The 24,833-nt window shown below is 38.3% G+C and overlaps 3 protein-coding genes and 1 long non-coding RNA gene across 5 annotated transcripts; 1 reads left to right on the top strand and 3 right to left on the bottom strand.

Annotated features, from left to right (window-relative positions):
• Positions 1-479: 479 nt before the first annotated feature.
• LOC116200681 lies at positions 480-2,706 on the bottom strand. Its single transcript, XR_004155718.1, has 2 exons — positions 1,391-2,706; positions 480-1,304 (listed from the first exon to the last, which is right to left on the bottom strand). It is a non-coding gene; the product is annotated as an uncharacterized LOC116200681 (long non-coding RNA).
• Positions 2,707-3,719: 1,013 nt separating this feature from the next.
• LOC116200679 (enoyl-[acyl-carrier-protein] reductase, mitochondrial) lies at positions 3,720-8,522 on the bottom strand. 2 transcript variants are annotated; one of them, XM_031531526.1, is made up of 10 exons: positions 8,291-8,521; positions 8,104-8,201; positions 7,187-7,318; positions 6,637-6,780; positions 6,443-6,545; positions 5,892-5,991; positions 5,706-5,782; positions 5,548-5,626; positions 4,490-4,608; positions 3,720-4,036 (listed from the first exon to the last, which is right to left on the bottom strand). In XM_031531526.1, exons 1-10 carry the CDS (start codon positions 8,473-8,475, stop codon positions 3,943-3,945), a joined length of 1,131 nt encoding a protein of 376 aa, XP_031387386.1. In that variant the 5' UTR covers positions 8,476-8,521; the 3' UTR covers positions 3,720-3,942. The 2 variants fall into 2 exon arrangements, with proteins under 2 accessions (XP_031387386.1, XP_031387387.1); XM_031531527.1 differs by having other exon boundaries at positions 4,033-4,161; positions 8,291-8,522.
• Positions 8,523-15,168: 6,646 nt separating this feature from the next.
• LOC116201837 (probable serine/threonine-protein kinase PBL5) lies at positions 15,169-18,391 on the top strand. Its single transcript, XM_031533262.1, has 5 exons — positions 15,169-15,545; positions 15,808-16,070; positions 16,164-16,353; positions 16,477-16,868; positions 17,763-18,391. Exons 1-5 carry the CDS (start codon positions 15,434-15,436, stop codon positions 18,048-18,050), a joined length of 1,245 nt encoding a protein of 414 aa, XP_031389122.1. The 5' UTR covers positions 15,169-15,433; the 3' UTR covers positions 18,051-18,391.
• A 1,886-nt stretch (positions 18,392-20,277) lies between these two features.
• LOC116199214 lies at positions 20,278-23,013 on the bottom strand. Its single transcript, XM_031529498.1, has 4 exons — positions 22,224-23,013; positions 21,631-22,098; positions 20,900-21,445; positions 20,278-20,714 (listed from the first exon to the last, which is right to left on the bottom strand). The coding sequence occupies exons 1-4, from the start codon at positions 22,680-22,682 to the stop codon at positions 20,613-20,615; spliced, it is 1,575 nt and encodes a 524-aa protein (XP_031385358.1). The 5' UTR covers positions 22,683-23,013; the 3' UTR covers positions 20,278-20,612.
• Between the last annotated feature and the right edge of the window lie 1,820 nt (positions 23,014-24,833).

Here is a 24,833-nt window from a genome sequence, read left to right as displayed (position 1 = left end):
ATGCCATAATGATAAATAACCCTGCTTAAAAAACCTCAACATAAAACATATCTTACACTATAATGAAAAATAACCATCTTATCCACAACCTCCACAAAAAATATATGTTAAACCAAAATGAAAATTAACCCTACTTAGAACAACTTTCACAAAAATATGTGTTACACCAAAATGATAAATACCCTACTTAAAACATATTTTCAAAAATGCAACGACACTAAAATTAACTATAAAATATTATATACAAACTTGTAATCATGTTTACACCATAACTAATGATTTACATAATAATAACAACTAATGGTCATGGGCTATAATTGTACAGAACAATTTAGTCATTTATGCATATTTGTATACATTTTAAAAGGTATAAAAGCTATATTAATCATATTTTCGACAACACTACCAGCCTGGTATATTGCAATGCTCCATACTTTGAACAAATTGTACTTCAATTTTCCATCAACAAAAAGGAACAGTGACACCAAACAAACTTCATGGCTTATTCCATTGCACCATTATAACATCACTCAAAAGATAACTACCAAAATATAAATACCAAAACAACACTCAACAGATAGTTGCCAAAATATAAATGCTAAATCACCTTCACATCTATTATTATTGCACAAAAGAATCAAACTACTATTTCAGCATCAGAACAATTTCATTTTTACCTTATGAGCAAGAGCCTAAAAAAACTCCACGAAGAAGTTTAACTTGTGGTCCTCCTTTATTGATTTGCAAAGAAATCCTAAACCATTTCCAAGTAGTCTTCAAGATCGGTACCAAAATATAGCAGGATTTCATTCGGATGGTTTCCGAACTTTCGAATAGCCATGCGCAGTTCTGCTGAAGTAAGGCCATCAACACTACGAAGAGCTCTCGGAAGTTTAAGGAACTTCTCTTGAACGATGTCAGAGTGAACACTCTTTGAGAGTATCGGGCAATCATCTTTCATGTCGGCTGCCATAGTATTCACGGACTCAGAAATCGTTGAGAAGTCACCTTCATTCTTTTTCCTTTTTCTTCTTGAAGAAGCACTTCCCGGTTCCTCTCTAGGTGGCAGATGAGCACGAGAAACGTCTCCTGATGTAAGGGTATTTGCATTGGCAGATTCATTTTGATTTGAATGATTCACATAAGCTTCTTCGACTGCTCCAATCAAATCTTCAATCTCCACTTCTTTGAGAATATCTTCAACAGCTTGAGCATTCTTTTTAGTAGCTCGATCCTTCACATTATATCAAAGATAATTCTCCGAAATGGGAAAAACTTTTTAGTCTAAATGGAGCGGTTTCACTCTGAAAACAGAAATAATCGAGTGTTAGTAACATCATAAATCTACATGACGATAAATATAACAATAAGAAGATAAAGTATTTATTACCGCGACATAAAATGCTAGGATGCTAAAGCTGTTGAAGATATTCTCAAAGAGCTGGAGATTGAAGATTTCACTAAAACAGTCGAAGAAGCTGATATGAATCCTTCAAATCAAAATGAATATGCTAATGCGAATACCCTCACATCTGGAAACGTTTCTCTTGCTCATCTGCCACGTAGAGAGGAACCGCGAAATGCTTCTTCGGGAAGAAAGTGGAAAAAAAAATGAAGGTGACTTCTCAACAATTTCTGAGGCTGTGAATACTATGGCAGCCGACATGAAAGAAGCTTGCCTGATACTCTCAAAGAGTGTTCGCTCTGACATCGTTCAAGAGAAGTTCCTTGAACTTCCGGAACTCTTCGTAGTGTTGATGGCCTTACTTCAGCAGAAGTGCGCATGGCTATTCGAAAGTTCGGAAACCCTTCGAATGAAATCTTGCTATTTTTTTGTACCGATTCTGAAGACCACTTGGAAATGGTTCAGGATTTCCTTGTAAATCAGTAAAGAATGACTACAAGTTAAACTTCATCGTGGAGTTTTCTTGGGCTCTTGCTCTTAAGGTAAAAATGAAATTGCTCTAATGCTGAAATAGTAGTTTGGTTCTTTTGTGCAATAATAATAGCTGTGAAGGTGATTTGATATTTATATTTTGACAGCTATCTATTACGTGTTGTTTTGGTATTTATATTTTGACAGCTATCTTTTAAGTGGTGTTATAATGGTGCAATGGAAGAAGTCATGGAATTTGTTTGGTGTCATTGCTCTTTTTTATTGGTGGAAGAATAAAGTACAATTTGCAGGGGATGTTTTGCTCAAAGTATGGAGCATTGCGATGTACCAAGCTGGTGGTGTTGTCGGAAGTATGATTAGTATAGCTATTATACCTTTTGAAATGTATACAAATATGTAGAAATGACTAAATTGTTATGTACACTTATAGCCCATGACCATTAATTGTTATTATTATGTAGAACATTGGTTATGGTATAAACATGGTTATAAGTTTGTATAAAAAATTCTATGGTTAATTTTAGTGCCGTTGCGTTATTGAATATATGTTTTAAGTGGGGTATTTATCATTTTGGTGTAACATATGTTTTTGTGGTGGTTGTTCTAAGCAGTGTTAATTTTCATTTTGGTGAAACATATGTTTTTTGTGGAGGAGGTGGATAAGATGGTTATTATTCATTATGGTATAAAGTATGTTTATATGGAGGTTTTTTATGCAGATTTATTTATCATTATGGCATCGAAGATATTTTAAGTAGGGTTAATTTTAGTTTCGTTACAGGTTTTTTAATAATATTTAAAATAATAATTTTCGTAATTTTATTTAATAATTGAAATATTTTTTATCAAATTTTTATTGTAATAGTAGTTTATATTACAAAGTAAAATGATTATTTTAAGTAAAAATGACTATTCTTTGTTAATTATTTAATTAATAATTAAATTATCATGTACGGTAATTTTTTATTATAAGAAAATATATTTTTATTAAGAAATTTTTTTATTAATTATATTTTTATTAAGAAATTTTTATTAATTATTTAAATAATTATGCTTATTAATTTATTAAAATAGTAATTTCTAATAATTAAAATTAATAAAAATAATATTTTTAATTCATTATTAATAAAAATTTAAAAATTAATATTTTTTAAATTTTTTTAAAAATTAAAAATTGTCATTAAGGTTATCTATTTATCCTATTAAATCCTATTAGATTTGGCATGAATGACATCTTTGTCTTTTCGTTCTATTTCTGTTCTTCCATTTCTTATTCAAGCTAACCAAATTTCAAAATTATAATTCTTAGTTTTGTTATTTTTTCCAACCAAACAAATAAAAGTTCATCAAACTCCGTTTGGTTTTGCAATCATGTTTTGCTCCGTTTGATTTCGCAGTTAAAATAACAAAAATTTTAACTTTAACTTTAACTCAAAACACTAGACAACAAAAATACACATTTCCCAAGTCAAAAATTTTAACTTTTAACTTTAACTCGATACACTACACAATCATTTGTCATTTTCCACAATCAAAATTAAATTTACTTTAACTCTGAAACCAAATGCACCATAAAATTTTAATTCTAACTTTTAACTCTACTCACTACACAATAAAAATCAATAACACAGTTATTACCTTTTCCCTTTTCTTCAATTTTTTTAACTATTCAATTCAATTTTTAATACTAAATTTTTTCAACTATCCATTACTATTTCGACAATTCAACAATATAATCATTACTTTTTATCACTTTTTTTCATAATTCAACAACACAATCATTACAACCCAATTAAAATCAAAACTTAACTCTACTTAACTCTAAAACCAAACACACTTTCAGAATTTTTATTATATTCCCTGTTTATTCTAATTCATATCTATTCCATTATGTATCAATTCTATTTCAGCGAACCAAACGTACCCAATTTCCCATAATCACTGCAAGAAAGAATCTCAAGTATTTCATCTCATCTACATAAAAACAGCCTTTTAGACTAACAAGTGACGATTTGCAGTCCTTACGTCCTTGCATAGCGCAAGAGTTAAAACTTTAGGACTTGCTTGGGGTGGCTTCCCAATTTTCCCATTGCCTTATCCAGTGCGAGCTTGAAATTGCTGAAAGGAACAAGCTCCATCCTGCATAGTGCCAAAGCCTCGAAATATAAGAAACAATACAGAAACTTTCAGGTATTGCTCCCTGCATCTACTTCATCCTTAGTGCACTTCCACTGCCGCTTAGCTTCTAGCTTCAGTTTGCAAAGCTGGCGAAACCAAACTAAAAAGTTCAACTACGAAGTTCCAACAGATTGAAGCTTTGGAAAACACAACTAACAGACTCTGTTCAATAGTAGATAACCTGTTTGGAAAACACTCAAAAGGAGGGTGAATGAGGAGTCAAAAACACGTCTGGGGGAAGGAAGAGTTTGGGTCGAGATTTTGTTGAAAGAATTGGAAAAGGGAGCATAAGAGGAATTTTTACCATGCAAAGAGGAGAAAGCAGAAAATGAAATTATGGCATCTTAGGGCCCACTGTTGTGCTTCATCAGCAGAGGACCTAGATCCAGCTAAGAAGTTAGTTAGAAGACATACTCGTATTTTAACTTCCCTTCTTGGGCTAAGTCTAGCAGGTAATCTATCATTTGCCTGCACTCTATTGCTTTATCTGAGACCATCCATTTCTGCAGCCAAAATCCCCTAAGCGAAAGGTCCTGCAACCGTGATTGCCAATAAAAATCGAAACAAGATAGCCACGATCAAATGAGCAACATGGAAGTATATTCACATGACATTCATCAATGTGAAAACAAAAAGATAGCTATGAAGCTCTCTCTTTTTTTCTTCAGTATCAAATAAGCGTTACATGCATCTCCCAAGCACTTAGCTTCTAGGAAGTTTGGCCCCTCAAATTTGAAATTTGTCTCTCACAATCACCTTTCTCAAACTCTCTCTTCCTTTTCCTTCCTTTTTAATTCCTTTGTATGGTTTTACTTCATTTTACCAGTTTTTTTTTTAAATCCTTTATATGGTTTTATTTCATTTTACCAGTTTTTTTGCACCTAGTTCATATTTAAAGTGATGGTCATCCTTTATAAAGCCCTTTGCTTCTTTGTATCAAATGCAATTCATAGGAATAGGCCTGTCTTGCATATTGGATTGATATCTAACTACTAATTTATGACCTCCTATAAAAGAAAATTGCAGAAAGGTCCTGCAAGCATGAGTGCCACTGAGCATCAAAACAAGATAGTGACAATCGAAAAAGCAACACGTAAATGCATTCACGTGATAGTAATAAATGCATTAAACTTAATTAATTTTACCTTCTAGAAAGTTTGGCCTTCTAAATTTGGTGTAAGGCACACATCTAAGACTAACTGATCTGTGAATTTGGAAGTTGTTTTCTCACAGTTACATTTTTTAACCTCTTACTTTTCCTTTTTTCCTTTCCTTGGTTTTATTGCATTTTACCAGTTTTACACCTACATCATGCTCAAAGTGGTGGTCATGCTTTATAAAGCTCTTGCATCAAATGCAATTCATGATAGCAGACCTGTCCTGCATATTGGATTGATATCTAGCTACTAATCTATGGCTTCCTAAAAGTAATTGCAGGAGGTAGGATTGAAGGAGTATCGCTATCTGGTTACCTTGAAGATGAAGGATGAAGTTGATACAGTGATAGGTTTTTTGGACATTCCCCCATATGTTACCATGGCTCCTCCTTGCCTGGAATCAAAAGAAAATAAGCTCTTCTCATTTACCTGCGAGGGAAGCTTGGCACAAACCGAGGGATCGCATAGTATACCTCAAAAACTTCATAACCAATGAAGCAGCATTGCCACCGACACAGTTAAATCCTAGAGCAGGTTCTGAGACATTTCCCTAGAAACAGAGAGAGAATTAGGTGCATGGATGTGCAACAATTTAAAATAAATTCTACTTCATAGTACAAGCCATGAAGTAAATAGATGAGAAAGTTAACAGATGATACCAGTAAACTCTTGACATTCTTCACTTCTAGTTGACTCTCTGTAAACACTTCATCAGCACCGAGTTTCTTCAACATTTCACTAGCTTCATCGGAACCAGCTCTGCGATGAGAGAGAGACATTCTTCAAGGTATAGGAAAACCAGACTGGCTGAAAGAATCACATCAATTTCATTACACAACTCTTTTGTTCTTTAAATATGCGCTAGTGAAACAACTTAACGATCCTTTCCTATATCTGGATTTGAAGAAGTCTTATTTATGTTAGGAAGAGTGCCTAGTTCTCAAAAAGATAACAACTTTAGCAGGAGAAGGGAAGATTACAATTCAAATACTTTCACCTGATTAAAATTTTATCAGAGAATCAAGAAGAAATAAATATTTCTCATGTATTCTAGTTAGCAAAAGCATGATAACAAGATATAATTTAAATTATTTAATGTCTCTTCAATAAACTGCAAAGAAAAGTCATTATCACGATGCTCATTTCAAAGAGTTACATATAACCAACAACAATTTGACAAACTTACACACAGAAGGTTTTAACAGATCACCTGTCCCTAATGATATTAACACTACGGATGTCACGGGACTTAGCAATTTGGATGATGCATTGGCCCACAATGCTAGTAGCCCCATTTTGGACAACAGAATCACCTATTCATCAAAGCTAATGAGGAAAATTAGTAGGAACGATTCATCAGTGTATACAATATATATGTAACTATAGCCTGCAAGAGCAGAGTACCTGCTTTCATAGATACGAAGTCTTCGAGCATTCTTAAAGCAGTCAAAGGATTGACTGTAATTGTGGCTGCATATTCTATCGGCGAATCCTTATCAATTTTATGCCACATGCTCTGGTCTTTAACTACATACGTCTGCCACATCCCTAAACATAAGGAATCATGTAAGACTTTTTATTTAGAATATAACATAAGCGTTAATGTCACACATGAAATTACCCAGAATTCACAACTAAAGAGTTAATGTCGCAATGATGAACAATGTATGTTTTAATCTAGTGTTTTTGGAGACCAGGAACCTTTTCAAAATAATTTTAGCCGCTGATGGTGGGAAATAGGAAGCCTGTATTTCACGATCTTAAACTTTATGCACACAGGCTATAAATTAATGTATAATAGACAGCAGCTCCAGGGAAACATTATTCTCTCGTAGTGGTGGCAAAAGGATTAGCTCAGAGATGAAAATAGGTTTTAAATTTCTTTGAAGAATTAGAAACCAAAGAAAATCAGTGAAAACTTGAGAACAAAATTCTGCAGGAAAAGAAAATGCACCAGAGGAAGGCGGAGATGGAATGACCAAATCACCAGGCGAAAGATCCTTAACAGCAGCACCCGTCGAGTAGACTTCCCCAACCCCTTCATATCCTCCCACAGCTGGCACTTCTGGCCTCACAGGATAGACGCCTAGCACAAAAGTAGTAGTTTCACCATTCACCATGAGTATTAATTTATAAGTGCAGGAGTTACTATTTGATATTGGGACGTGTTATGTAATCATGTACCTAACACATTAACACTGCAACAGGCAATATCTGTCAAACGGACAAAGTACTCTACAACTGGTGTTCTAACTCATTAATTTACTTCATGCACTTTGAAAATTAAAGTAGAAGTAACTGACAAGGAAAATGCATGAGGTTTTTCTGCCAAAAACACCTACCAATTTCCCATCGCTGCTATTTTATGCATGAACTTTGTCCCGAACAAAGGCATACTCAAAGCTCTCACGTATGATCATACTAGCAAACATAATATATTAGAGCTGAATCTGAGTTATAGTACTCCGACAGCAGAAGACATGATAATTTCACAAACCTTGGACTAAATCCAGCCGAGGAGGAAACTAAGAATGACAAACGCAAAGAAATTCTGCAATGATCTTGACAACTGATGAAAGCTCATTTTTGAAGAGAAATGCCTTTACTACATAATCTGATGAAAACCGGAACGAAAAATGTAATTACGACAAATTCATGATCCCTCTATAAACTCAGTGCAGCAGATTTAATGCAAAGTCACTTCTACGCTATAATCAGAAGACTAAGCACGAGCTGTTTCGGCTGAGAAAAGCCGATGCTACAAAATCTAAAAGTCTGAGCCACAAATTCATAATCAACCTCGAAGCTATGCAAAGTTTTTTAAGTAGTTAACTATCAGCTAAAATAATCATAAGCGCATAGAAATCGAACCTTCAATTCGGTTGACATCAGAGGGATTGATCGGAGAAGCAAGCATTTTAACGCAGACGTCGCTCTCCTTCACCGGAACCGGCGGCATCTCCATCACTCTGCCACAGAATGTCAAATGTCAGAACGACGATTACTCAGCCTACGAGCACAGAGATAGTGCACGGAGCCGGTGGCTGAGGATGGGAACCTCGTGACAGCGTCGGGAGCACCGTGCTGGTCGTACACCACCGCCGTGGACGGCGGTGACATGAGGGAGGAGAAGCATCTGATTCGCAAGGCATTGGAGCTCCGAGGCAGCCCACCAATGAGAGAGCATGATCCGTTCAGTGCTCTCAGAGCAGCTGCTGCTGCTGAGCTTCTCACTAGCGCCATCGCATCGCGCACCCTTGAAGTTTCTTCATAGCTCTCAGCTTTTATAGCATCATCTCCGAAGAAATAACGTTTGATTATTTTTTTGGGGAGAAGAATTTTTACCATTTTTGTCCTGAATATCTTTTTTTGTTATTATTATTGTCCTCAATCTTCCACATTTTTACTACCCTGGTCCTCCTGTTACCTTTTCTTTTAAAGGATGCTGAAATGAATTTTGAAGTCAATAAGAAAAGGCCACTTGTCACGGAATATTGATTTGATGTTTTTCAAAATAAAAGTTCAATTTTTGAAAATAAAAAAAAAAATGGAAAAATGGAAAAATGGAGGCAGGGGCCAGGAGAGTCGATTAGGGGGTTGGGGGTGTCGGATGACCCACTTCGACCCCACCTCTGAGGTAGCCAATGCCACCAGCTCCCCCTCCCTCTTCGATTGTTCCCTTCAGCCGAACACTTTTCTTTAAAAAAAAAAAAATCTTTTCAATTAAGAAAAATATTAAAATTAAAAATTAAAACCTCGTCAGGGGTAATGATAGAACTAAAGTGACAAAAAAGTCAGAGGTGGTTCGAGATTTTATCAATCAACTTTTTCTCTTATTCAAAATCGTATAGAAGAATGAAAAATCAATGTTATTTTTGTGGGTTGTGCATTTCCTAGTAAGTACTAATTGCTTTAGGAAATCAATATTATATCTAAGGCAACTTTAAAAATTCCTTTTAGCAAAGTTACCATTTAAATTAAGGATTGATGGTGTTAGTATTTGGAGTTAAAAGGGACACTTGTCATCATCATAGGAGCCGCTTGTGAAAAATCTATTTTCACCGGTGACGTATGGTATAAAAATCCAAAAGAAAATTATTACTCAATAATTTATCATTACTGAATAGGTTCACATTCTCTGAATCAAAATCGTTAGGTATGACAAAGTGTTCATTTTATCAGTAGACTTTTTCGCCTATTCTAAATTCAAGGAAAACATGAACTTTCAAAGATTTACCTGCAAGGATATAAATAGAAGATAAAAATCTTCAATATTACCAACGGTGATTGGTTCAAGTGGTTCGACATTTGTTCTCCTTAAGTATGGTCTCGAATTCGAGTATTGTGAATGGAGAAAATTCTTAAATGTGAGAGCTCCAATTGCCTTCGAACTAGATTAGTTAAGACTTTTTGGGCATCTGAATATTTCATGGTACACATCGAAAAAAAACTGCAACATTAGAAGGTTATTTTGGACATTGTGCACATATTGGGATACACAATTTCCTAATAAGTGCTAATTGTTTCATGAAATCGGCATTATATTTAAGTTTCATGAAATTGGTATTATATATAAGGCAACTTTTAAATTTTTAATTACAAAGCTACCGTATGAAATAAAAATAGATGGTGTTAGCATTTAGAATTAAGAGTGCGTTTGATAGTTCACCTGTAAACTAATTATTGGTAATGTATATTCCCACCAAAGTGGGAATCCACTAAGCCACCTCTTTAGTGGGAATCTACATTGCCACTCCTATGAGAATATGAAGTTGAGAATTTGGATTATCACGACCTAACCAAACATGGAAATATGGTAAGTACCATGAAAAATAATTCACATTTATAAGAGCGTGGATAGATTCTCATTTACCAAATGCACTTTAAATGGACACTTGTCATTTTATAGAAGTCAACTGTGGAAAATCAAATTGCACGGGCTTAAGAAATTTGGGAAGATATACAAATGTGGTGTTTTTCTAGTCAATTAACCTTTTCTTTTAAGAATAGTTTTTTTTTGGGTAAATTTTCAAACGTTTGGTTTTATTTGAGGAAAACTGCAAATGTGGTAATTCTCTGGGAAAAATTAACCCAAAAAGAAATTGCACGGAGGCATATATAAGCCCGCAACATAGAATTTGGGCAGTAAATTGCACAAGAAAAATTGAAAAAAAAGTGTCATCGAGCCACTCATTATCTCATGGTGAGTTAGACTGTCTCCAATGGGAGAGACTCCATGAGTCTTTGAAGAGAGCATTATTTTGTTACATAGATGACATACACTCTTAAGAAAAATGGAGATTCAAAACTCTAATAGTCGATCTCTGATCGGGTCTCTAGTGTGATTTTCGATAGTTTTAAAAGTCCCAAACTTTTTTTTTAAAAAAAAAAAGAAAAGTAATTGCGTGCCCACAACATGCTACGTCGCCGGAGCAGGGGGCCCCACAAAGTTGGCTCTTTTGCCAATCTCTTTAAAAGAAAAAAGGTAAAAGTTGCTGCATGCAACAGCTTTTGACATGAGTCGTCAGCTCATGATTGGCCCTCTTGGGACTCTCTGTAGCGAGACGGGCGCGGCGACGAGGGAGGGCATCGTTCCATTCCAGCAAAGAGAGACATGCGCCGGCCACATAGCCAAGAGAGACGAGTTAAAACCCCCACTGCGGATAGTCTTAGCATATTCATACAACTGTATAAGTCTATAAACCTGCATACATACATACATATATATATATATGTATGTATATGAATTACGCTATATAATACAAAACTTTTTTTTTTAAATCTAATCCATGCTTTAAAAAATTACCAGAGAAACCTCATATTTTGTTTCCGTTTCAATTTTAGTCAACCGTCAATTTTCCATGCAAAATTGATGAAAAATCTGATGACATGTTTCTAGGATCCAAATTAATATATATATATATATATATTGTAATACATTATATAAATAGTAGATATAATATATTTAATTCAAAAAAGAACTAATTTCGAAAATAATAAAAGTCTATATTGTACCTTCTTTCCTAAATACAGCAAAAAACTGTTAGAAATTAAAGCATTTATTTCAAAATTATTTTATTTATAACCAATTTATGTTTTGTGTTAAATCTTCTATATTCCATCCGTTTTTCAATTAATTCCCATTATTTTTTAAAAATAAAAATTAAATAATATAGATAATGGAGGGAGCAAGCAGTGGCCAGTAGAGGCATGAATATGATGCTGAGGCCCGGTGGTGGTTTGGTTCAAGCCCGACATTTCAAGATTATATCCTCTTATTTCTCTTACAACAAATTACTAGGTCACCTTGAATCGAACGGCCTTGCAAACGGGCAATCAGATTTGTGAATGCTTGGTGCAAGATGGGCTGTGGGAGATGTATCGAAAATAAAACTTTTAAATGGACCGTTGGGCTACTGACAAACTTAACCCTCAGATCTTATGTTGAAGGCCCTCTCTCTAGGGCCGACTCCTAACTCATGGTTAAGGACATCCTTAATCCTAATGGAACTTGGAACTTTGACAGAATATATCAATTCCTCTACCGGCCAGTATCAAAGAAATCCTTGTGAGCACTCCCAAGGAGTTGCTTGGGACTTCATGGCTGGTGCTGGTGGTGTACTTCGCAACAGTCAAGGAGGTTGCGTTGGTGGTTTTCGTCGATTCCTTGGCATTACTAACAGCTTATTGGCCGACTGCTGGACACTAAGGAATGGGTTGATTCTTGCACGTGATAAAAGGCATCCAAGCTCTTGAAGTAGAGTTGGATGCCGAGGGGGTTTGTGATCTAACCCTAGGACTTACAAATGATAATCTCATACTAATGCCAATTATCTCTGATTGTAGGACTCTGATGCAACACTTTGCGAGGATCCGAACGAAGCATAGCTACCGTGAAAGCGAACTCCGTTGCGGACTTCATGGCTCTCATGTCTAGTTGCATACTTCTCTAGACTTACTTTATTTTGACCACCCTCCTGATGGACTGCTTGATCTTATGTATGCTGATCTAATTGGTGTTGTGGACACTCGCAACAGCCACCATCATGTGGCAGACATGATTTAAGTTCTTAATGCATTTTTTTTATAAAAATATATATATATATTTACTAGATCACCATGTAATGGTGGGTGAGGGCCCTCCAACGCCTCCACTAGGTCGTTTATGAGTATCTTCATTATTTTTATTATCTAATTTTCTCAAGTTTGTGTTTTTAAATTATGTTTTATTTTTTCTAAAATTGAAAAATTATTTTCCTAATCGAAAAGTTAATTGAAATTAAAAGTGGTCATAAGCAAAACAATTTTAAACTTACGTGCTTAATTTCCTGATAACTTTTATTTTTTTACTATATCTTAAAAAAAGAAAAGGTAAAGCATAGCATTTTTTTAAAATACCAACATTTCAAAAATGTAAATCAAAACTTCAAGAAAAATTCAAAAAATAAAAATAGCCCACCACCCCAACCTTAGTGGGGGTGGGTGCTTGCTGGAGTGGCAGCCACCGTCGGAGTCATCACTGTCGATATTTTATTAAAGATTGATATCCCAATCGTCGGGTAACTTAGAAGTTGCCTACCCTCCAAAATCGAACGGAGATTGAATTTCTAGATATGAAATGACATTTAATTCCGATCATAATGTGATCGCATTCTTTTTGTTTTTTTTTGTTTTTGGGTAGAGTAATGGGATCGCATTCTTCAAATTCTTGTAGTACATATATAAGAAAATGATAGTAAATTTTCAAAGCTCCATTCCTCGGAGAAGGAAAAGACAAAAGGAAGGAGGTGAAAAAGGCAGAGCTCGCCAAAGATTTTTGACCACCAGAGGCGAAAACGAAGTTCGGTCGAAATGAAGCACCGAACCACAGGCGCGTCATCGAATGGGTGACAGTTGGGTGGGGATAGTGAGAAGAAGAAGTGGCGGAACGGGGGAACGGCGTCGGTGGTGGCTCCCACGTCACGTACTTTTTGGGGAAAAATTTGACCTCCCGACGCGACAGCTTTTCTTCCCATTTTTAAAAATATAATTCTTTCATGATCTGACGGCTGATGATTGGTCTCCAGATCGTTCGTCACGGGTGGGTGATACAGGACAAAACCCCCTTCCTGGGGACGGGACAAAGATATGCTGCGTACGGGTCCTCTGGCGGCGATGCTGCTAGCCAACCACCGCTTGCCACGTCACGAGGGATGTCCCGTTACTGTACTAGACAATGTTGCCAAGAGAAAAGCAATGTGGCTCTTTGATTTGCCAGTTGTGTGAGGAAGCTTCGTTGCCGTTGACAAGACACAGTGAATCCTTGGGAAAGTTTTAGATATAAACCCAATATGGCGAATTTAAATTCGATTGTGACCGCTTCCATTGTCATAAAAAACAAAAGAGAGAGAAAATGATTGATTTTATTTTATTTTAATTTCACTTTTAATTTTTGTGTCCGTAAAAATCTTCATATAACTTGCATATTATAAATAGTTTTGAATTTTGATTTTGATAAGATTACAAATTGACATCTTTGTAATTGGTGAGGAGCTCTTTTATAAATATAAGAATTTATAATTTAAAATAATACTTATTTTTAGATCATAAGCCGTTTCTATCTTGTAAGTTTATATTATCTTATACAAGTTGAAATTAATTTTGATACATGATATCGACTTGTCTTGAGTTATGAGGTGTTTTTGAGTGAAATTCGAATCTACGTTGCACGTAAAGTTTGCTCATTGAGAACTTAGTTTGCGTTGACTCATATCTTTGCAATTTGATCACTTTTTATTGCATCAGTTTAGCTTTCATTAATGGAGGTGATTGGCATAAGAAAGAAATAAATAGGTAATGCTTTTTTTTTTTCTTGGCAGTGTAAGAGAGTGACTCGGATGTGAGTTCAAGCACAACAATTGAGTACTCAACTTGGCCAGAAGTATAGAAGCAAATAAAGAAGAAATTGTTTTGTGCGCTTTCTATGCAATCTCGTTGAGATACAATATAATAGTGCCAATATCCATATCTTCATATCAATATTTCCCTAACAATGATGTTTAGGTTATATAAGTATTGAATATATTGTAAGAATATTCAACTGGCAATTCATATAATTCACGCTTAAAAAAAGTTAAAATAATTTTTACCTATTACATAAGAGGGTTATGAATCTAGTACATGAAATAAATCATTTAAACATAAGATAAGATAAGGAGAAGAGAGTAGAGATATCGAGAATATACGTGGTGGTCACCAAAATCAAGGCAACCGTTTATTATTCTGTTTGCCTCATTAAATACATAGAATAATTTGTCTCAACGACCCAAGTAGGAGAAATAAATTATCTTAAAATATCAATATAAAATTTAAATCAAATATTGAAAAATCATAAGATAGCAAGTAACTTAATCAATCGATCCTATTTTATATCTGAAAATATTATACTTCCTGAATAGATAAATTAATGCTTGTTTGGTTTCAAAGTAGAATTTTAAAATTTCACATTAACTTAATTCTACTAACAACAAAATAAAATAACTTATACAAAGTCAAAGGGTGGACCCATTTATATCACTCTTTTTCAAAATCAAAATCTGATTTTAAAATTCTACTTTGAAACCAAACGCAGCATTAATATTTTTAATAGTTAAAACTATTAGTTCGGATATCTGGATAAATATTACCCAACTCATTAGCTATTCCTGTTTGGATGAAGGAAAAATAACGTATTGGTTGGACGGTAAGAGAATAATAATGATGAACTATACTAATTAATAACTAATCGCGTGGTCTAATCAACTCGTTAGAGGGGGACGCTTGGTGGTGACCAAACCTCGGAAGATACAGCGCGATACTCGGTTCCACGTGGCATCTCTCTATTGGGGGAAGATCACCCAACTCTCTTCCCAAGAAACACTGAAAACAAGCCCCCCCCGGAAATACAAAAGCAAACCACAGAGGGAAGACAAGGCTAGCCAGCCAGCCCCCCCTCCTAATAGCTCGAAAACCAAACATAAACAAAAGTTGGACACTCTCTGTCTCCCTCGCGCTTCGTTTTCGTAATCCTCTCTTCCCCATATCTCTCTCTAAATTCTCTGCATTTTCTCCTTTGCGGTCGGTCAAGCTCGGCAACTCTCTTCCCTCCCTGTGTACAGAGACTGAGGGAGTAGGTGGGTGGGGCGAGAAGGGGTGAGAGGGAGAGGGAGGATCCGCCATTGTTATGGGTTGTTTCACCTGCACTGGGGCATCTGGCACGGAACCCACCGACAAGAACACGAGAAATAAGCCCAACAAGGAGAAGCCAACCGCGGCGGAGAGTCGACCTGATTCAGGTAGATTTTGCCTTAACAACCCCATTCGCGTTTCCGCCCGCATTGGGGAATTCTCAGCATTTTGGTCTGCAAGCACGAATTTTTCAGATCAATTCTAAGGCTTTGGCGTAACCCCAGATGGCATTGTTCAGCTGGGCCGACGATCCCCTGTTTTTCTTGTTTGAGCGCCGCCCTGGGCTGCGTTTTTCTACTTGTCTAGGTCACTCTGTCGATTAATTGAGATTCTTGATTTTTATGTGATGCCTGTGCTTGTTATTGATAGAGAAAGAGAAGTCCGACCCTTCTGGTAAGGTGAAGCAGCCGGAGTTGAAGGAAGAGGTCCCTAAGGACAAGCAGGTTTATTTGGATACCAATGAATTGGAATTGAAGGATATCTATAAGGATGGGAAGCCTGTTGGGAAGCAGGCGCAGACGTTCACTTTCGATGAGCTCACGGCTGCGACTGGGAATTTCAGGTCCGATTGCTTTTTGGGTGAGGGCGGTTTTGGGAAAGTGTACAAGGGGCATTTGGAAAAAATGAATCAGGTATTGTATTGCGTGGAGTTGTCTCCTAAATTTCGACCCGAATTGAGAGGAATGCATCTAGGATATGACATATTTGGCTCGGATTTGTTGCAGGTTGTAGCTATCAAGCAGCTCGATCGTAATGGCCTTCAGGGCACAAAGGAGTTTGTCGTCGAAGTGGCGATGCTTAGTCTCGTAGATCATCCAAACCTTGTTAAACTGATTGGCTTCTGTGCTGAGAGAGATCAGAGGCTATTAGTTTATGAATACATGCCGTTGGGATCTCTAGAAACCCATTTACATGGTGAAGAATCTCGTTATCACAGTGTATTTGCTTCTGTCTTTATTAGCAGATCATTTTACGGGTTTCGTTTGTTCTTGTCAACTAATAAATGAAATGAACTGTTTCCGTGTCTCTTTCTGACAGACCTTCCGCGTAACAGGAAAGCACTTGACTGGAATTCAAGGATGAAAATAGCAGCTGGTGCAGCTAGAGGCCTGGAGTATCTACACAACAAAATGAAGCCACCTATTATATATCGTGACCTAAAATGCTCAAACATTCTATTGGGCGAAGGGTATCATCCCAAGCTGTCTGATTTTGGCTTGGCGAAGGTGGGCCCAAGTGGAGACCAGACACATGTTTCTACTAGAGTTATGGGGACTTATGGGTACTGTGCGCCCGACTACGCCATGACTGGACAGTTGACTTTCAAGTCAGACATATACAGCTTCGGTGTTGTTCTTCTGGAGCTCATTTCAGGAAGAAAAGCATATGATCCTCTTAAAGAACGGAAGGAGCAATACTTAGTTGCTTGGGTGAGCATATCAACATAACCCTGTTAATTTAGTTTTGTTTTGTTCCGGTATAGTCAGCATAATTTAGCTCGAATTGCATTCTATGGCATTTTGGTCTTCTTATGGTTGGAAACTAATTAGCAAATCTGGATCCTTACAAAAGGTTTGGCTTGGCTTGTTTGGTTTCATTTTAACTTAATTCTATCAACAACAAAACAAAATAACTTATAGAAAGTCAAATGGTGGGTCCCATACAAAACAAAATAACTCATACAAAGTCAAAGGGTGAGCTCCATTTATACCACTCTTTTTCAAAATCAAAATCTGATTTTAAAATCCTATTTTGAAACTAAACGCAGCATTAATTCTTCATTTTGATCCCAACTCTTGGGATGACTTTCCCCTGCAAAACGCTTGAAATAGGTCAGAGAACTTCCTGGAGGTGCCATTCCCTTTGAGGTGACGTGTTGGTGCTTCTGACATACTCAGACTCATTCTGGATTCATAAACTACTCTCTGCCTTGTCGCAGTTATGATTATTTCATTTTGCTATTTTGCCTGAGTTGTTATATGGAACTTGAACACTAATAGGGTAGGTAAGAACATTATGATGAGTGATTTCATATCTTCCTCTTTCTTTTGACTCCATGATGTTTCCTACAAGCTGTATCGTGCAGTTAAAGAAAAACCGAAACTTCTTGATTGGGCCAAGTTTGCATGGGGCATTTCCCTAAACTGTGTCTCAGCGCATTAATGTTTGAGGGCCTTGAACATAATCAAGGCGCGTGAACTTCATGACGACTGGAACTGATTTTCCATATAAAACTTCTAAATCTTTTGCAATCTTTCATTAATTTTAATGGTTAAATGTTCTATGCCTAGTTGCTGAACTTCTCCTATATGCATATCTTGCAGGCGCGGCCTCTGTTTAGAGATAGAAAGAAATTCTCGCTTATGGTGGACCCAATGCTTCAAGGGCAGTACCCCGTCAGGGGCCTCTACCAAGCTCTCGCAATAGCTGCAATGTGCGTTCAGGAGCAGCCCAATATGAGGCCTGCTATATCTGATGTAGTCACGGCACTAAACTACCTCTCTTCACAGAATTACGAACCTAGTGTCCATTCCTCCGGGAGTTCTCGAATAAGTTCTCCTAGAGCTACAACAAAGGAAACAGGGGGCAGAGTAAGCACGAGCAGCGAATAGGTGCAGAAGATTAAGCTGAAAATAAGGAGATTAGAGTGAATGCAAATTCGTCCGTTTCTTATACGGGAAATGCCTGCATATCGGTTTTCCAGTTTCTGAGGTAACAGGCAGTGCTCCCTCCTCTGCCGTTCCATGTACAGGAATTCTTCCCTTTATCCTCTCACCCTTCTGCACACATTAAGCCGAGTTTTGGTTCGGATGCCTTTGTAGGAAACGGACTCCTATATTAGTAGATCCATATTCTTTTGCACCATTGGTGTTACTTTTTTGTGCCTCTCTTGAGCTCTACAAACTCTCTTATTTCGGAAAAATTCTCGAGTCTACTCGGCTCTTCACTGGAATGCCGCGAGTATCGCTTCCACTGCCTTATGACTTGATATAATTTGTTAGCAATGTTATCGTGATTGTTGGATATCATGGTTTCCGTAAACTAATCCCTTCTCCTTATCATTACATTTGCATCGATCTGTGACATTATTAACAATATTCTTCAAGAAAAGAAAAAACGACAAAAAAGGGGTTAATAACAAAAAAAATACTAACTTTTCACATTTTAATAATTCTAGTATTGAATTTTTTTTCTTACTTAAAATGTATAAACTTTTGATTTAATAACAATTTTAACACAACGATAAATTTTCTCTTAATTTGGATGGAATAAAGGCCACATAGAATGCTGACAGACCTAATCGAGGGATGGCGCTGGCGACCCAAATCGGGGGTGGTGGTCGGAATCTAAGCCTCCACCCCCGGAATCGGGAGAACCCTCGCATTGGGGATTCTCCTCGTTCCGGCGGGGTGTAGCCACGATTCCGACCATCACCCCCCGATTGAAGTCCCCGACGCCCTTTGTGACCTCGATTCCGTTCAAATAAATGAAAAATTTGACGTCGTATTACAACTGTCATCAAATCGAAAGTTTATGAATTTTTAGGGTAATGAAAAAAGGTTCGTACTAAAATTGCTAAAATGTGAAAAATTTATATTTTTTTATTAATAAAAAAAGAAAGTGATTATTGGTCACGTGCTCGGCATGCATATGAATTTTCCCGCCAAAATCAATCCCTCCAACTATCTATGAAGCCTAAACCAGACTGACCATGAAAGCAAACTTAACCACCTGACCAGAAGATAGACTTGACGGATCAAATCCAATTCTTTTCGTAATCTTCACCAAATTCCTTCTCTTCTTCTCCCTTTCTAAAAAATGCAACGGTGGCCCGGGAGTTCTTCATCTTGGGATATCGAAGAAGGCTATGCCATCGATACAGCACGACTGCCTTGGTCTCGAGCGATCGCCCATCCTACCCCAAGAAGAAGAATAGACGGTGAAGATGACGGCCATATTCTACCAGTCTACCAGCAGCGCCTCAATCCTGACAAGAAAGAGACTGGGATGTCTCGATTGCACAAGAAATGGGTCCATGCGATTCCTGTAATCGTGATCCTCTGTTTCCTCATTCTCTGGTGGTTCTCTTACCCAGGTGATTCTCCAGTTCTTGGTTCAGTAGAATCGGGTTCTGTAACGTCCAGTTGCATGAGGAATCTTATCTTCTTACCTTCACGAATCATTTCTTTCGGGACTTTTTTGTTGCTCCTATGAATTTTTCGGAAAAGAAGGATTTTGATTCACCATACCTACTGGAAATAATTATCCGTTAACCGTTGTTTTGCTTCTCTCATCGACAGTGACATTGGTGAGGAAAGACGGGAGGATTGTATCAATAGAACATATCATGATCCCAGGTGAATTCAAGAATAATGATCGAGGTGATCACATTGTAATGGAGTGGGCAAATTCTCCCACAGCTTCGAAGTCTTGGAATTTCTCGAGCAACAATGAAAAGGAAGCATCTATTGGTAACAAGAAAAGATCTTGAAGGATCTACAAATGATTCATACAATGTCGATTCCTTTTTTTTACTGCTGACTTCTTTTTCCTTTCAAATGACAGCTAATGTGGCAATGAAGGACGACAAGATCGTTTCAGGAGATCGCGTTGAGATTCTACATGGGCTAGATGAAAGCCGGATCAATCTCACTATACTGGCTCTGGCAGCACCTCTTCCCTGACATCGAATTCTTGGAACGTCGAGAGAAGCAGTGTAACAGAAGTGCTCAGTGCGTAACATTTCTTAAAAAAATCAGCTCTTCTTTCACTAAGAAAGGCATCCGAGGAATCGATTTTAACTCTTTGTATTTACTCGGTTTCTAATTGAGCAGAAAAGAAAAGAAAAACAAGAATCGATGATTGATCTGCAGATTATAGCGACTACAATTCTCCTATCTCACATATAGAAAAGAATGTTTTCTCTGTCAGACTGTCAGTTCAGTGACAGAAATATACGGAACGAACTTGCCGAGTAATACAGGGAAGAAAGCAGGGATTGATATCTTGTATTGGGTTTCTGCAGCATACTAGACCAAAAACCAGAAGGGTTCTATTCATCCCGGGTTCATTGCTCCAAATTGCTTCCACAATCTTGTCGTGAGATCTTCGTTGAGGACTGGAGCAAAGAAGAATGAAAGAATAGATCTAACACTTCTGCGATGCTGCTTTGCCTACAACTCGGCGACTTCACCTGCTCGGCAGTTTCCAAGCGATATGTACATGACTGAGTTCTTACGAGACGGGAGAACTCTGCAGCAATCCCTCCTCGGCGACTGCATCAGGAAGTTTGTAATAGGTTTTCAGTCATCGTTCGAAGAAGTCTATTGCATGTAAAAACAGTTATTTCTGATGATTGATGAATAGACGATGATTTTTTGTTCCACAGTGACCTTTCAACAAATTCAATAATAGTAAGAGTAGAGACCGAAATTACAGTTATTAGGCAACTCCAAATTACCTTTTGCCAGCGGAGAGGATCGGGTCTCTTGAGGACCACAATGGTTTCGATATTACTGGGAGAGGCCATCCTCCATCGGCAGTAGGGGTGGGCCACCCCCTTCCTCCGGCTGTAGATCCCGACAGTCTGCTTCTTTGCACGGTCGTACCTCGATGCGCTCATGTAGAACACAAAGGGCTTTTGGCATGGGTGCTTCATCACAGGCCTCGTGTTGAATGCGTATGCTGTGTAATCAGCCCGCCGGTACCAGTTGAGGAACGTCCTTGTGGGCATCTCGAGCTCGCGGGGCGAGATCACCCCCCTTATGATCTGAACCACATAGCCCCACGAGACAGAGATGGACCAGTAGCGCTTGGCGTGGTAGCAGATGGACTGCTGCATGATGCTGGCGGAGTCGAGGTTGACGGAGTCAAAGAGGTGGCTGATGGCCTTGACACGGGTCATGGTAGGGAAGATGGGTTCCACCACATCGAGGTGGTGGATCGACACGAGAGGCGTCACAGGATGGGCCGCCAGCAGGCCTAGGAGATCTCCATACACATCATACTGCAAAACACGAACATATTGAGTTCTTGTTGATCAGAATTGTTTCCACTTAAGCTGTCAATGTTGAATAATAGCCTTCTCTTATGTGACGGACTAGCAATTTAAACTGATCCTCGATAAATAATTTCTTTGGCAATGACTTCTCAGTACACGTTTTGTTTCCCGATTTTCACCTACTTAGTTACCTGGTGAAACCCAAGTTCACGAGTGAGTGGGACTCCGAGCTCGGCCATACAAGCCTGCATCCTATCATCGCTGCCATACAGCCCGGGATACCGCTGAATGCACCTGTCCTGCATCTTGGCCAGTTCCACCGCCAGTGGGTAGCTGATCGCAAAACCTCCTCCCCCATATGCCATTGCGTACGAGAAGTATATGTTCTGGACATGGCTCTCCGAGGAGCTCCCGATGTAGTAGAATTGGCGGTGGTCGTACTTTTGTAGAACCCGCACCACATTCTCGACCATGAAGACTGTGTCATCGTCCCCCATCACGAACCACCTCACGTCTTTGTGCCCCATGCTCAGGGTCTCTGACACGACCCTTGAGATCCTCAGCGCCGATCGGTGGCCCTGCCTGTTTGAGTACTTGAACTTCGATGTGGAACCGGAGATCCGGATCTCCGGCAGCTGTTCGTGTCTGTATGTCCTCACCTGCATGAGTCAATTCGAACATGATCTCAATTCCAAATGAACGCTTTCTGGCTAGTTCATTAACCTACAGCTGATTTTCACCCGACATATTACGCGGAATGGAAATCGAAAGCCGAAAGGCTCACCTTTCTATCTAGCCACACGACTCCGCGTGTCTCCTTAGGTCGCCACCACAGCTTTATATACTCCTTCCTCTTCTGCCAAAGGTTCCCAGACGCCGCGATCCCGAACACAATATGCTTCAGCTCTGTGTTGGAGTCCTGGGGCCGAACACAGGCGACGGAGCTGCTCATACCCTGCTGGTCCTCAGCAACTGCGCGCTCATCCTCCTCCTCATCTTCCTTGAGCACCTTCTGGGCGGAGGATATGTTGCAGGCAGCCGATGTCGTCATCCCGAGGTTCTCTTCCATGGAGATGTTCTCGGAAGACTTCAGGGAGGAAGAGGAGGAAGACAAGGACGACGAGAGGTCGGGGTTCGGGTTGTGTCGGAGGAGAAGGTTGGAGGAGTAGAGGATGTAGAGCACGGTGATGGTGAGGAAAGTCCAGGGGAGGATGGTGTTGGTTCTGAAATTCACAAGTCGCATGTTGTCGGGGGGACAATAAGGTGGTTTTGCCGATGATTGTGTTCATTATAATTTGTTCATAACTTTTTAGGGGCCAAAAGATTTGTCAAGTCCCTCTCTGGACGAAGAAGCTTTGTCTGTCATCAATGGCGGGTTTGGGCTTGCTTAGTATTTGGACAAGTTGTGGTGTTGAGAAGGGGAAGGGTGAAGAGAATGGAGCATAGACTGAGAATTCTTCGGATCACAGAGAGGCATTTTCTCTTTTTGTGAAGCTTTTATTTTTTATTTTTTTGGTTTTTCTTTCCCTTCTATTCTTTGACCTTGTGAATTTTTAACGGGGATGCTCCGTCGTACATTTCCATAATTTTCATGTGAAAAAGATGGTAATTGGCAAATTGCATTAACTTACTGCCTTTTCTTCTCTTTTTTTTTTTTTTTTTTTTTTTTTTGGTGAAGCAGGAAAATATATTAATAATTATCTAGAGTTTGCTGAAACATCTCGATCAATACATATCGTACAGGTACTGATTGCACCCATTTGATCTAACAAAATAAAATCTAGAGCCCCAGCAGGCGGGATATCAAAATAGACGACATCCATGATACGACTCCTCCCGAACAATCCGAGCTAGGAAGTCAGCAACAGTGTTGGCTTCTCTGTATGCATGATAGATCCTGAAGTTCACAAAGTGCTGTGCTAGGATCCTACAATCCGAAATAATTGCCATAAGTAAGGGATTAACGAAAGAGTTTTCTAGGAAGAGATTGACCACAACCTCGGCATCCAACTCCACGACTAGAGAGCGGATGCCCAATGCCAAAGCCATTTGTAGACCATTTCGTAGTGCCCCCAACATTCAACTGTAAGGCTATCTGTGGTTCCCAGATAGTGAAACAAAACCCTAAAGCCAACCTCCCAAATGGCTCCGAAGAACACTACCAGCCCCGCAGCTTTACCAGAGGAGTTGTCAGCAGACCCATCAGAGTTCAACTTAGCCCACCCATTTGGGGGAGGGATCCACTGCACTCGTATGGCTAGTTCCTGCAGAGAGTTCTTCATGTAAATGGATGCATAACATTTAGCCGCAAGTTCCAAGTATACTCTATGGGGCTGGTTGCATAGTGACCTCTTGTCGAAAACAAATTTATTTCGTTGTTTCCATAGCGTCCTGACCGCAAAAGGAAAAATAGGACCTAGGAAGTCAAATTGTACTTGACGAGGAAAATGTTACAAGGAAAGTTTAAGGGCCAGTAGGAGATAGAGGATGGGAAAGTGAAGGGCGCGGAAGTTTTGCGAATGATAATCAAATGTAGGACTCTCCTTTATTCATGCATGCTAGGCCACCATTTCCCAAGGGACAAAAGTTTAATGGCCAAAAGTACCAGAAAAAGCCGGTTGCACTTTTCATTTCCCAAGTTGAACATCAATATTTAGGTGTAACTCCGTAGTTAGAAAATTTACCGAAAGAAAGTATCAAATACAACATTGAGTTTAAACCACTTTTTTGAGATAGATAAACTGAAATTAACGTACGTTGAAGTCCCAATAAATTTCAGACCATTATTAACGAGAAACTCTTTATAATCATATAATGATACCTTCCCCTATTCAACAAAAAATGATCTACCTTCCCCAAGTGGACAGAGGAAGTATCGGTTACATATCAACAAAAAGATAAATGGGTATTAATGATGCTAATTGAGTCTCGAACGTGTTGGTGGTAGTCGCTTATTGTATCCTTCTAGAGCAAGTTTTATTAAGGTAAATTCCAAGGATACTCTTATGCTTTTGAAGATGGACAGCAACACTCTTCTTTTTTTTTTTTTTATAAATAAAATAGGACACATTACCTCCAATTTTTATTGATATGATCGCTGACTGGGCACCGCGTGTAAATTTAATATTTTTTCTTTGAAAATTTAAAAGAATATGAAATTAAAGAAAGAGTTTGAAAAAAAGAAATTCATAACAAGATTGGGGGAAGGGTAGTCGACGGGTCGGTGGGGGCTCCCGTCCAGCCACCACCCCTCGAATGGAGGTTGCCAAAGGTGCGGGAGGTCTCCGATGACCTCCACTAGGGGGCGATGGTAGGAGGGGGAGCCCCAATCTTCTACTGCGCCCTCTGCTAAAAACCTTTATGCTGCTTTTTTCGCAGATTTTTTTAATATTCA

Source organism: Punica granatum, chromosome 3 (assembly GCF_007655135.1).
Source record: "Punica granatum isolate Tunisia-2019 chromosome 3, ASM765513v2, whole genome shotgun sequence".
Classification (NCBI taxonomy): domain Eukaryota; kingdom Viridiplantae; phylum Streptophyta; class Magnoliopsida; order Myrtales; family Lythraceae; genus Punica; species Punica granatum.
The sequence above is the reverse complement of the archived record's forward strand: the minus strand, read 5'-3'. Positions and strand labels throughout refer to the sequence as shown.